We start from the raw sequence: 13,623 nt of genomic DNA, 5'->3' as shown, positions 1-13,623 counted from the left end.
AGTTCGCAATAGGGAATCAGAAAATTTGGACGTGGTTGTTCATAGTGTTTTTTCTTTTCTTTTTTATTGGTTAACCTAGGTAGGATATTAGGCAGCATAGTAACAAGGGCTTGGTGGAGCAACCAACCGCCCCGTTCCAAAGGGGACGCTCATAAGATCCATCCATCCATCCATAGTATGAAAGACTGATGTCCGGCCGGCGCGCGGGCCGCTCATTCAAGTGAAGGCGATGGTAGCGCCACCAACTTTTCAATTAAAATAAGCCTCAGCGGAGAGCCCGCGCTGGATCTACTCTCCCTGTCTAGTACACTGTACCGTAACCAAGCTGGCGGCGCCCCAACATCGGGCCGTGATCGGGCTTCTGAAAGTGACGTCAGGGCCTATTCAAGCCAGCCGCGCAAGTAGGCTGTCCGTGGTAGAAGTGGTAGTTCCGTAAGTCTGAGAAATTGGTCCGAGGTGGGTGGTCGTGCTGTGGTCGCAGAGGCAGCCGCTTCGTGATGGCAAGTAAGTCCGAGCGCGAAAAGCAGAAGCAGATACAAGACAAGTGCCAGGTCATTTTGGGCCAGCTTCTTCGCGAAGAGGACAACAAATACTGCGTCGACTGCGACGCTAAAGGTCCGTGCACCAGCTCTTTATACAACACTCTCTTCATAAGGCTTAGATTTCAACTACTTTCTGAGCCCAGAAGTTACCAGTTACCAAAAATTAAATAGTTAGGGTCATGTGCTTTCTCAAAACCGATGATAGTGATGTTTCCTGTGCGCGGGTTGCCGTATTGATATATCTTGCCAGGCAGGGAAGTGATGACGGAAGCAATCTCGCCAGAGGTAACCAATTCGTATTTCCAATGAGTGTTGCACGGACTGTTGTACATTTTTACGCTGAAAGCATGCACCTGTGCTATTCCATTGGGGGCGGGTCGGCTGTAGTTGTCTGTGCTATAGCCGACCGCGTATCCGGCTGCCCAAGTGTCATTTTAGCCTCAGCTAATCTCGTAGGTAAAATGCTTAAAAAGGTGGTGCTGGGCTGCTAAGCACGAGGTCGCGGTATTGGAGCCCGGCCACGGCGGCCGCATTTCGATGGGAGTGAAATGCGAAAACACCCCTGTACTTAAATTTAAGTGCCTGTTAAAGAACCCCAGATGGTCAAAATTTCCGGAGACCCCACTACGGCGTGCCACATGATCAGGTCGTGGCTTTGACCCGTCAAAACCCAATTTAATTTTTTTTATGTTTACATAGAGTAATAATAATAATGACATACAAATGAGGCAGGGCATATGCTGTTAGTCTTATTTAGCACATTTGCATTTTTTGAAGAATCATCTAGGCCTGATGCTCTTAGCGGCCGATGCCATCCTATTTCAAAAGCAGCACTCATGTTAAAATTCTTTTTTTTTTTTGTCAAGGACCGCGATGGGCCTCGTGGAACCTGGGCATGTTCCTTTGTATCCGCTGTGCGGGCATACACCGGAACCTTGGCGTCCATATATCACGGGTCAAGTCGGTCAACCTGGACACGTGGACTCCTGAGCAGGTGGCCGTAAGTATCGAGGCTATGTCATCATATCGCATTCTTATGACTGTGTTGGTTCCCTGCCGTTGTCTTCTGTAGGCCGTCTGAAACCAAGCAGCGAACCACCGACATACTTGTTTTGCACCGATGCTTCTCGAACTGACCATCTGGCGAAATTTTCTACTCTGTTCTCTCGACAGCCAGGAAAATTTTTGAAACGGGTTTCTCCCTGCACTCGCCTCCTATTGGCGCTCGGAACTCACATGACTAAGTACTGGGAAATACTGCTTGCAGGTGTGCCCTAACCCAACCTTACTTTCCGAGAACCAGTAAGAGGTGAGTGCCGGCAGAAATTCGTTTAAGAAATTCTGCCGGCTACTGGAAGAATAGACACTGCCAAATATTTATCTGCCTTGCATGGTACGACACATTGTTTTCTTCAGTCAAGCAAGAGTTCACACCTGCAGTTTTCAGCACATCGGGAGCATGTAAAGCTAGATAAAAAATTGTATATTACCCCTTGTAGCCGGCGCCCAACGCGTTCATCACATTAATTCAGGTTAGACGAGTATTCGCACCATACCACTTTATTTGAGCAGTCATTTTTCCCCCAAACCATCCATGACTGGAACGCCCTGCCTGAAAACATTCTTCAAAGCTCAACCTTATCGTCCTTTGTGCACGCTCTCATTAATCTATGACCCAAAACGTTCTCCACGATCTGTCGTATTCCATATACTATGTGATACAGATGATATCATGTTAAGGGCACCCTTATTATTTTTTTTTGTGCATAAGCCATTATGCAAATATGTGCTGTATTGCAGAATTCTTTAATATTGTTGTTTGTTGTTTCTTCTTTTTTGCATTGTAACAAGATGACGCTTTGCTTGTTTCCACCCTTTCTTTCTTTTTTTCCTTTTTTTTCTTTCTTGTGTTTCACGTTTTATTAGGTTGTTAAACCCTTTATGTATATCCCACTCTTGCCTAGGGCCTATAAAACAGGCTGGCAGTACGAAATAAATAGAAAAAATATAATTTCAGCATGCCTGACCCTTGACACGCTGCTTAGTATAAATTAATGTTTCATTTTTCACAGCCTACTTTCTACAACGGCAATTTTTTTTCCTAAGTGGCAAATTTGGTGTCGGAGCTATGAAGATATGTTCGGCAGCTTTTCTTTATCTTCTTTACGGCAGTCCAGATATAGTGATGATCGGTTATAACAATCAGATTTTTCATTCTTTTTGATATCATTTTAAATGGACTGCGCTGTATTTCTCTCGTGAAGCCTGAACCCGCACATAGTTCGTAAATCCCAAGGGAATCGAGCCAAGCTGGGATGAGTTCCTCCATGTGTTCGGGGGCACCGAAAGGCGAGACCACGCACAGTGTCTTCTCGAATCACGGATTCAAAAGCTGAAGGAAACTGTTGCCATGTTCGCTGAGGACACGACTTGTCTTTGTTGTCGTTGAGACCCTGATATGTCCGAGGCAAAAAAACTCACCACCTCATGCACAGAATAAAGGAGCAGCTGTTTGCTGGTCTTGTGTGGAACTTGCCAACAACTCTAGATAAATTTATAAAAAAAATTGACAGCCATAGAGCGCGCATTACACCTACGCTGCCACCAGTATGGTCACTTGACCAGCAGTGGACCAGCAAGTGTAGCAGCAGTGACGACCACAGATGAGGGTTCCTGGCGCTGGCTGATGCACGAAATTGTTCAGGAAGAGATTAAGAAGCTCACTGCCATGGCAAGTGAATGCACAGCTGTGTCAGTGGCTGAAGTTGTGCATCAAGAAATAAGGCAAGCGTTTTCGGCTTCCGAGCCCAATTCCCAGACGTGACAGCCCAGCTACACAGTTGTTGTCCGTTGACTGCCATCTCCGATGCCGATGCCACAGTATCACCAGCAGTCAGCACCGGCATCGCCTTGGTGCCCTAGGGAACAAATGACGTGACTACTGCTTCGCAGAACTGACATGCGGCACACAGGTGAGTATAGGACCTTGTGCTTCTACTGCGGGCAAGCGCGCCACATCTGCTGTCATTGCCCTTGCCACGTCACAGGGTACCAAGCATAAAATCCACTTCTCGTCATGTTTTCGATGGCAGCTGAGTGAACATCGATGCGAATTCGACTAACTGGTGAGCCGATTCTCCCAGTTACCGGTCTCGCTCCCCCTCTCCGGGACATTTTCCACCTGCAAGACGCATTTGCACTGTCGTGGTCCCGAGGGCGATCTCCCAGCCCACGCCAGGGAGACTGAAGGCCATGACCTCGGGAGAGAAGGTTGCCACACGTTGAAGTGCCAAAAACCCCCATTGCCATCGAACGAGCAGCCGATACAGCCGGATGATTTGACAACAGACAAGATTGTTAGTGCCAATGTTACTGTATGACTTGACGGCCACAACGGGACTCCGCTGGTAGACACTGGTGTGGACTTTTCAATCGTAAGTGAAAAACTGGCAGACAGACTTCGCAGTGTGAAAATGGAGTGGTCAGGCCCACACATTAGAGGTGCTAGAGGCCATCTACTAAACCGACTGACTAGTGTACATCAAGGATCAGCATAGGGGATTCGCCGCAAATTTTTTTATTCTTCCGAAATGTTGCAAAGACAATCTTGGGTATGGCCTTCTTACGCGAGTACGGCGCCGTCATCAACCTACCAGAAAGTATACTAACCGTTTCTGGGGATGAAAGTGCAGAACTACAATGCAAGTCCTTGTACATCGTAGATGACGTGACCGTACCACCGTTATCTTGCAGTCTTGTTTCCGTCAGGTGCGACACAGAGTACGACGAGGAAGGTCTTGCTGAGCAGATTACGCTTTTGCTCACTCAAGGTGTTGCCGTACCCAGAAGTCTCGTCAAATTAATGCATGGGCAAACAAATACTGGCGACTAATTTCAGCAAGGAACGACAACACATTGCAAAAGGCACAGCAGTTGCTTACCTTGACCAGATTGCGGAATTCGGCGAATTCTGTACATTACAACAAGGAGAGCAAGACGCTTCATCACCGTGATCTGTTCTTGACATGAGCGCGAGCTTATCACCAGCGGAAAAGCAGCGCCTTGTGGACTTGCTGCATCAGTTTCACGATTGCTTCGCGTCCACATCCGGAGTCGGTCAGACGTCACTGATGAAGCACCGGATTGTCACGGAGGAGACAGCGAGACCAATGTGTCAAAACACATACTGCGGAGCACCAAAAGAATGCGAAGCAATCCAAGAGCACATGAAGAAAATGCTCGACCACGTTATCCATCTATCAAAAAGCCTGTGGGCGTCGCTGGTAGTGATGGTCAAAAAGTAAGACGGCCGCTTACGTTTTTGTGTCGACTACCATAAGCTGAACAGAGTGGCAAGGAAAGATGTATACCCATTACCGCATATCGACGATTCTTTCGACAGGTTAAGGCATCCCCGCTACTTCTCATTATGAAATATAGACTCCAAATAAACGGACACACACAAGAGAAGAGAACGAAACAGGGCGGTATATATGTGCCTGCGTTCTCTGAGTAAAGCAGTTGTGAGTAGGCGCCCTGTCCCATTCACTTGTGCGTGTCTGTTTATTTGGCGTAGTTATATTTTATAATGAACAGCTACCAACAAGAAGTGCTTTTCAGCTACTTCTCGTCGATGGACCTAAAATGTGGCTACACTACAACCCAACTATATCAAACCCGTTTACATCAAATTATTCTATATATCGAACAATTTCTGGTCATGGTATAGTTAGAATGAGTATATATAGCAAAAATTACGCTTACACCGAACAAAAATAGCACCGACTCCCGATATATTGAACGTCACGCAGCGGAAAGTGCTCCCAGAAGTTGGCTTTCCCTCGCGGTGGCGAGAAAACCCGACGACGCGGCTCCATTCCGCTGCACTCCCTCGGACGAGCCGTCGACTTCCCCCTGCAAGAAATCATCCTGGCCTGCCCGCAGCGCTTGCTCAGACAACCAATCAGAGGCTCTTGTGCCCTCGTGCAAGATGGCAAAAGTGCTAGTTGTCTCGCTGCTTTTCTGGTTCATTGTATGTGTGCCTTGTGGGTCTTTTCCCACAGTGTTGGCGGGATGAAGCGTCAGAATTTGCTATCGTCGTGAAGTTTGAAATCATAAATCAGGTCGAATACTGAGAAATCAGATGTCCCCGCAGCGTACAAGATTTCAAGGAGCACTCTCAGCATGATCTTGAAAAATAAGAGGGAGATTAGGGCTAAAGTGGCCAAACTCGTGACCCGGCGCCCGTGGTGCCTGTCGCGTACGCACGGCCGTGTACGAGTGGTTCATCCGAAATTGCTTCAACCATGCCGACTTCCGCGTGCTCGGTGATGACTGTAAATTCTAATGAATGCGACGAAGCCACTGCCGGTGTTGCTGAAGTTTGGAGCGAGCTGTCAGAATTTCCGAAGGCCGTTGAAGAATCAACGGTGGACGTGTTTGTGAGCGCAAATGATGTTGTCGCGACCACGGGAGAGCCAGAAGACTGCACTACTGACATCGTACCGAGCACAAGTGAAAGTAGGTGCAATAAGGAAAGCAACAACGGTCCTTGGCCCACATCCTTCGAAGTGATTGGTGCGCTCGCAGTAGTCCGATGCTTCTGCGCGAATGCAGTAGGTTGCAGCCTCAGCTGCTCCAACTCCTTAGACAATGGGGAGAAGTGCATGTACCAGAGGAAGCGAAGTTGCCCAAGCAGAATAAAATGCAGGACTATTTCGTGCGAAACTAAGCTAGTTTCATCAATAAAGTGATTTTATAAATGGTATGTGCTTTTATGACTTCCAAATCTTTAGCAGGCTTACATCGAATTATGCTCTATATTGAACTAATAGGCATTTTTTTGCAAGTTCGATATAGCCGGGTTCGACTGTATTGGCAAGTTGAGGTCGACGAGAGAGACAGAGAAAAGACTGCTTTCATAACACCTGATAGGCTTTATGAATTCAAGATCCTGCCTTTCGGTTTATTCTCAGCTCCCGCAATTTTTCAGCGACTCATGGATACGGTTCTGTCAGGCCTGAAGTGGCAGACCTGCCTTGTATACCTCGGCGACGTCATAATTTTTTTTTAAACGTTCGAGGAACACCTCAGACAGCTGTTCGCAGTTTTATAAACGATGCGGCCCGCCGGCCTAACACTGAAATAAAAAAGGGTCACTTTGGTTTCAAGGTTTCAAGTTCTTAGTTCATGTTGTGAGTCGTCAATGTTGAAGTCATCAATAACATCTGAGGGAGGATCAGCACCAACAATTCCACACACAGGTAAAGATTGGACGAACACGTGCATAAACCTTGGTTGCATTGTTGCTCCCCACCAGGCCTTCATGTTGTCGAAGAGCTTCTCATTTCTGGTACTTGACCAAATCGTTGACCATGCTGCATGGAAGAAAAGCATTCCAAAAATATTGCGACTTGCTTGTCTAAGAAACGCATAATAAGCACCCCCCTTCTTTTTTTTTGCTTCTTTTTCTTTCCCTTCTCTCTGACTTTCATTATGTTAAGAAACTTGAGAAGGGCTTGCTGTTAGGCTAGTTTTTACACTCTGATAAAGATGAAAACGTCTAAGGCACGATTGAGTGATAGGGAACTTGCAAAATAGTGCCCACTCTCTTCTGAATGTGGCCGTGGCTGTACTACTCACTAGAGGTTCTGGCTGGAAAGCAACGGTTATCTCTACTGTTACCTGGGCTGCAATAAGTCTGACCTGTAAACAAGAAACGAGAAAAAAGGGGGTTAACCGAGGGGCCCTATTTTTATTAGTCGTATCATAAGAAGCCAACAATCACTGGCACCAAGGACAACATAGGGCAAATTACCTGTGCTTAATAAATGAAATAAAGAAACGATAAATTAATGGAAATGAGAGTGGATGAAAAAACAACTTGCTGCATGTGGGGAACGATCCTACAACCTTTGCATGCAAACAAGACTCACGATAGTGTGCTGCCTTGTTTTTGTTTGGCGCTGTTTTTAGTGCTGTTTGTTTTTCCTAGTCATGCACCAGTTAGCTCAACATGCATTATATAAATACATCAATTTGTAAAGAAAATTTAGAATTTTTTAATATCAATTTGAAAACTAACATAAGAATGATAGCATAATTCGATGCAATGTGGCTGCACGCCTTGGCAATGAAAAACTTCTGTCAAGAAGTTAAGCGAGGTGCTGTTTAGGCAATGCAGAAACGGGCATATATGTGTGTATGTCTGTGTGTGTCTGTGTGTGTAGCAGTGCGACTCCACCAAAGCAGGCGAAGAAGATGGGCTCATGTGCAGGTAGCACAAGAATATATTATGCTAGCGCTCAACCTGAGTGGCCGCAGTGTTGGCCGCTCCAGAAATCCAGCAACACCATGGCTGGCTGGTTTGAATATACCGTGGCCACGGCGGCTACTTCACGCCGCCTCCCACACACCAGACGACTAAGCTCAGCCATGCCAGCGTCAGTGCACAAATTATATATATGTGTATATGTAGAGAGAGAGAGTGGTAGTTGGCAAAGAACTCCCCCCCCCTGAAAATAAATTTCTGGTTACACCACTGGCTTTAAGAAGAAGCTTTAGCTCGGGTGCTCCTATCTAAATACATGTAAAAGGAGAATTCGTTTTTCTTGGCAACCACTGCACCAAATTTGATGAGGTTTGTTGCATTTAAAAGAAAAACTTCAAATCTAGTGACTGTTGGTTTCGAATTTTCGATTTAGGTCATAAATTTTTATACAAGGTTGGAAAAAATAGAAAATCTTCAAGAACGAAACTATCAAGTTTACAGCTCTGTAATCGAACAACCAAAATGATATACAATTCTGTGAATTGCATCTAATAGTAAATCTAAAGCAGACAAAATTGATATGTTACACATGAACATAAAAAAATTTAGTAATTTGGGAATACAGCTTTTGCAGAGCCCTTGTACACAACGTAGGAAATTCACGTAAGATGTAAAATTGCATTGAATTTGTCCGCTTTTTTATTTTATTTTTTTATTTGAGAAATACTGTCAGCCTTATACAGGCCATTACAGGAAGTGGACGGGTCGGTACACGTAGGAGTACAATTTATCAACTATACATCAGTAATCATAACCGACACAACACCAATCGATACAAAATCCTATACAACTGATAACAAATCGTAAGCCTCATAAGTAAGCATAAAGCATAAGTAGACATAATATAACCAAGTATAACACATCAATGTTACAGCATAAAAAGGTATTCTTCTACCCTTTCTTCAAATTTCTCTACGCTATCCATGCCAATAATTTCCCGGGGCAAAGCGTTCCATATTTCAATGGTAGCAGGAAAAAATGAAAATTTTAACGTGTTGCAGAGTGTGACGTATTGCCTGATATGTTTATTATGACGCTTTCTACGGGAATGACGATGTGGTGGTTTCAAGTGGACGTGTTTATCTATTTTTATACGATCATGATAAAGCAAAAAAAGGAACTTAATTGCTGCCACACGCCGCCGACAAGCAAGTGTAGGAATGCCTGCGGCATTTCAAAGAGCAATGACGCTGTTTTGATGGGAAAATTTTGAATAGACGAAACGTAATGCCTTATTTTGAGTTATTTCCAATCTCTCTATAAGGTATACCTGATGAGGGTTCCAAACTATACTGCCATATTTGAGAATGGGCTGCACTAGAGTTTTATGGGCTAATAACTTAATGGAAGGAGGAGCCACAGCCAACTTTCTTCGTAAGAGCCCGAGTGTCTTAAAAGCTTTTGCGCATGTATTCTCTATGTGAATGTTCCACTTTAAGTTACTTGTAATTGTCAAGCCCAAATATTTTATAGCGTCTGTTCGTGCTATGTTGGAGCCCGCTATTCTATAATTGAATGTAATAAACGACTTCCTATAGCTAATAGTCATGCACTTCGTTTTTCTGACGTTAATTTCCATGCCCCAGGTTACACACCAATAAGTAATTTTATCTAAGGAGGCATTTAGGAGCTTCTGATCTTCAGCATCACGCACACAGGTATACACAACCAGTTCATCAGCGAATAACCGAACTTTCACGCTTGCTTCAACACAGTTAGCAATATCATTGATATAAATAAGAAATAATAGTGGCGCTAACACTGATCCCTGTGGTACTCCGGAGTATACCTCAAGTAAATCAGACTTACTATTATTAATGGGTCACATTTGTGTACGATTCGACAGATAGGCAGTGATCTAGGCTAATAATTTTTGTTCTATAGCAATAGAACAAAAATTATTAGCCTGGATCGGAGACGAGCAACATCGGAGACGAGCAACAACGGAAGACGCAGCCAGTCATTCACCCGGAGTACGAGGGGGAACCCAATCCGGATTTAGACCAACCTTTCACCAAGTCTGAGATCGTGGCAGCCTTAAGAAATCTCACAAGAAACATGACGCCCGGCAGGGATAAAATTAACAACAAGACCCTCCGTAACCTGGACGATGGGGCGACGGAGAGTTTACTAAAGTATATCAATGAAAGCAGGGAGACCGGCAGTATACCGGCTTCCTGGAAGAACGCGGACGTAACGATGATCTTGAAACCCGGCAAGCCCATCAATCTACAGAACCTGCATCCGATCTCTCTCATGTCATGCGCGGGAAAACTCTTCGAGCACATGGTCCACAATCATCTCTCGCCCTACCTGGAAGAAGGTGGGCACCTGCCGAACACTATGTTCGGTTTCTGGCCTAACTTCTCCACCCAGGACATTCTACTTCAGCTTAAAGAAGAAGTCATCCACATTCCACAGAGTGCCCAAGAAGCACATTCCACAAGAGTGCCATCCTGGCACTTGACGTGACGGGAGCCTTCGATAACGTCTCACACGAAGCAGTGCTAAACAGCCTACAACATACCAGCTGCGGACGGCGGACATACAACTACGTCCGGCCCCGCAGGGGCGTCTGCGTCAGCAGGCGTTTGGTGTGTTGTGACACCACGTACCCGAGCACACGAGGGTTGGACCCTCCCGCGCGTAGCCGTGCGCGGCTTAGCCATGTCCGGGGAAAAGGGGATCCTGGGGGTTGAGCCAATGCCGAGTGTTTGGACCTTTACGGCCCCTCGGCGGCGGCAACACACCCCTTTGGCGTCGGCTTCACGTAGACGGCACCCCCGGACTGACCCACCCGGGGGAAATCGGTAGTTGCCTTTTCCTGTCCTCCTCTCCATTCTGCGTCTTTTTCTCTTCCATTCAATCTTTCCTGTCTTCTCGTCTCTTCAATTTACTTCCAACTTTCCTGGCAGCGAGGGTTAACCTTGTGTGGGTGGCCAACCTTGGGTACTCCAGATTGGGTTATAGTGGCACCGTACAACTGGCGAGGGCTTGTCTTACTCGTAAGACCTGCTCCGTCCCCATGTTGGGCTCGGTGGTGGGCGGTTGGCGCTGCTGCCGAACTCATTACCTCTATATGGCTTCTAGTAAAACACTTTCCCTTGATCGCCCTCTAAAAAGAAGACGCACCGAGGCAACCTTTCAATTCTTTTTGAAAAACAATGAAGAAAATTTCCCAAAGTACCATGTAATCCATAGTGAAAGCAACACGAGCGTACGTAAATTCTCCCCCTTCTTGGTGGCGAAATGCCTTCGCAACACGATAGGACCTGGCTACAAAGCCACAAAAATGTCTAATGGAGATCTGCTCCTTGAACTGAAAGATAAATTCCAATATGAGAAAATGAATGACTTGAAATGCATAGGCGATGTAGCGGTCACTGTGTCCGCACATCGAACCATGAACACGAGCCGTGGAGTAATCTCCGAAGACGACTTCATGGACCTTACTAACGAAGAGCTGCTTGAAGGTTTTCAGGACCAAAATGTCATCAAGGTAGAACGAATTCTAATCCGCAGGAATAACGAACAACTTCGAACAAAGCACATCGTACTAACCTTTGGTACCAGTGTGTTGCCTAGTACAGTGGATGCAGGCTATGTCAAAGTACGTGTAAGGCCGTACATTCCAAATCCTCGACGGTGCTTTAAGTGCCAGAGGTATGGGCACGGTTCCCAGACATGCTGTGGACGGCAGACTTGCGCAAAATGCAGCTCGAACGATCATGCATCAGGCACTTGCGACTCATCTCCACATTGCGTGAACTGTGATGGAAGCCATCCAGCTTACTCTAGAACGTGCCCTAAATGGAAGAAAGAAAAAGAAATCATTACATTAAAGGTCAAAGAAAATATAACATTTCACGAAGCAAGAAAACGTCTGTCATATTTAGATCACACAAGCTTTTCCGAGGTGGCGCGACGGGGGGCAGCGTCACAAATCCCTCGGGAGTCTACCGCGGTCACTGATAGTGGCCCGGTAATCACTCCGCCTGCCCCCCTGGTGGCTGCAGCAAGTGCTGCTCCATCAACATCGAAGGTGGACCTGCGAACTCCGGTTCTGAAGGTCCCAAAGCTAATCCGGACTCCACGGCCTGGGACGCGAGTTTCAGCGCCTAGTTCACGACCCTCCAGCGCTTCAGAGAAGGTTATTGAAGTCGATCAGAAATCCCCGGCGTCATCGACGCCGATAGATCAGCGCTCTCAAGAGCGCGCTAGAAGAGATAAAATACCTCTAACTGCTCAAAGAAAGGGACCGGTAACCTAAGCGGTTACCGCCCTTGTATACATATTCATCTATCTTTACCACGTGCTCTTGAACACAGACAACAAAAATGTTCCTCAATATGGCTACACAAATAATTCAGTGGAATGCCAGGGGCCTATTTCGCAATCTAGATGACGTCAAAGATCTACTAGAAGAATATCAGCCACGACTGTTCTGTGTTCAAGAAACACAATTAAAGTCTACACACCAGAACTTTTTAAAACAGTACATAGTTTTCCGTAAAGATAGAAATAATGGTAATTCTTCTTCAGGTGGTGTGGCAATCGTAGTCCAAAAGTCAGTTGCATGCCAGCATGTATCACTCCAGAGTTCATTTGAAGCAGTGGCTGTTCGGGCTATATTGTTCAATCATCTTATAACGATTTGCTCCATATATATACCGCCTGATGAACAGTTTGACACAGCAGAATTTGAAAAACTGATTGACCAACTTCACGAACCCTATATAGTAATCGGAGACTTCAATGCTCACAGCACATTCTGGGGTGACTCAAGATGTGATGCGAGAGGACGGGCAATAGAAAACTTCCTTCTTTCTTCTGGAGCCTGTATATTTAATAAGGCAGATCCAACCTTTTACAGTTCCACACACAACACGTATTCATGCATAGATTTAGCAATAGGGTCAGCGTCACTTCTCCCACACCTGGAATGGAGAGTTATCACTAATCCATATGGGAGCGATCATTTCCCGACACTCCTAGAAACAACAAAGTGGCACGATGGACCAGCTTACCCCCAAAAATGGAGACTTCATGCAGCAGACTGGTCAAAATTTAGAAACATAAGTAAACTGTGCCTAGAAGAAGTGGACCATCTAGGTGTAGAAGAACTGGCTAGCTACATCACTGAACACATCCTCTGTTCCGCTCGAAAGTGCATACCTCAATCCTGCACAGATAAAGTAAATCCAAAACCGTGGTGGAACAAAGAGTGTGAAACTGCGAAGAAACACCAGAACAAAGCGTGGAGTAGATTCTCACGCTACCCAACCACAGAAAATCTAATAGAATTTAAGCGGTGCAAGGCAAATGGCCGCCATATTCGCCGAGTATCGAAAAGAGAAAGCTGGACACGCTACGTATCCTCCATAAACTCGTACACGGATGTTAGCAAGGTATATAACAGGGTACGTAAACTAAAAGGACAACGTCCAAATCCTTTTCCTCTCGTCAGTGGCTCTGGTGAGTCATTAGACGACCAAGCAAACACTCTTGGCGAGCACTTTGAGAGAGTATCAAGTTCGGAAAATTATTCCGAAATTTTCTTAAAGCATAAAAGAATAGGTGAAAATATTCCTCTACATCCAAAAAAGATACAGAAGGGTACAATAGACCATTAACGTTCCATGAACTCAAGCTTGCCCTAGGCTCTTGTGGTAGCTCGGCTCCAGGTTCTGACACAATAACATATGAAATAATCAAGAATCTGCCTTATGAGACCCTAAACTGCGTCTTAGG

At 45.6% G+C, this 13,623-nt stretch overlaps 1 protein-coding gene across 3 annotated transcripts in view; it reads left to right on the top strand.

The window, feature by feature from the left end:
• Nucleotides 1–246: 246 nt before the first annotated feature.
• The window catches only part of LOC139060739 (stromal membrane-associated protein 1), a 208,475-nt gene continuing 195,098 nt past the window's right edge, over nucleotides 247–13,623 (top strand). The window contains exons 1-2 of one of the 3 annotated variants that reach the window (XM_070539806.1): nucleotides 247–504; nucleotides 1,409–1,542. In XM_070539806.1, coding sequence (XP_070395907.1) covers nucleotides 498–504; nucleotides 1,409–1,542 — 141 coding nt within the window. In that variant the 5' untranslated portion in view covers nucleotides 247–497. Of the gene's footprint in view, nucleotides 616–1,408; nucleotides 1,543–13,623 lie in introns of all 3 variants that reach the window. The other 2 variants (XM_070539805.1, XM_070539804.1) reach the window with 2 other exon arrangements.

The sequence above is a fragment of the Dermacentor albipictus genome, chromosome 6 (assembly GCF_038994185.2).
Source record: "Dermacentor albipictus isolate Rhodes 1998 colony chromosome 6, USDA_Dalb.pri_finalv2, whole genome shotgun sequence".
Taxonomy (NCBI): Eukaryota; Metazoa; Arthropoda; class Arachnida; order Ixodida; family Ixodidae; genus Dermacentor; species Dermacentor albipictus.
The sequence above is the reverse complement of the archived record's forward strand: the minus strand, read 5'-3'. Positions and strand labels throughout refer to the sequence as shown.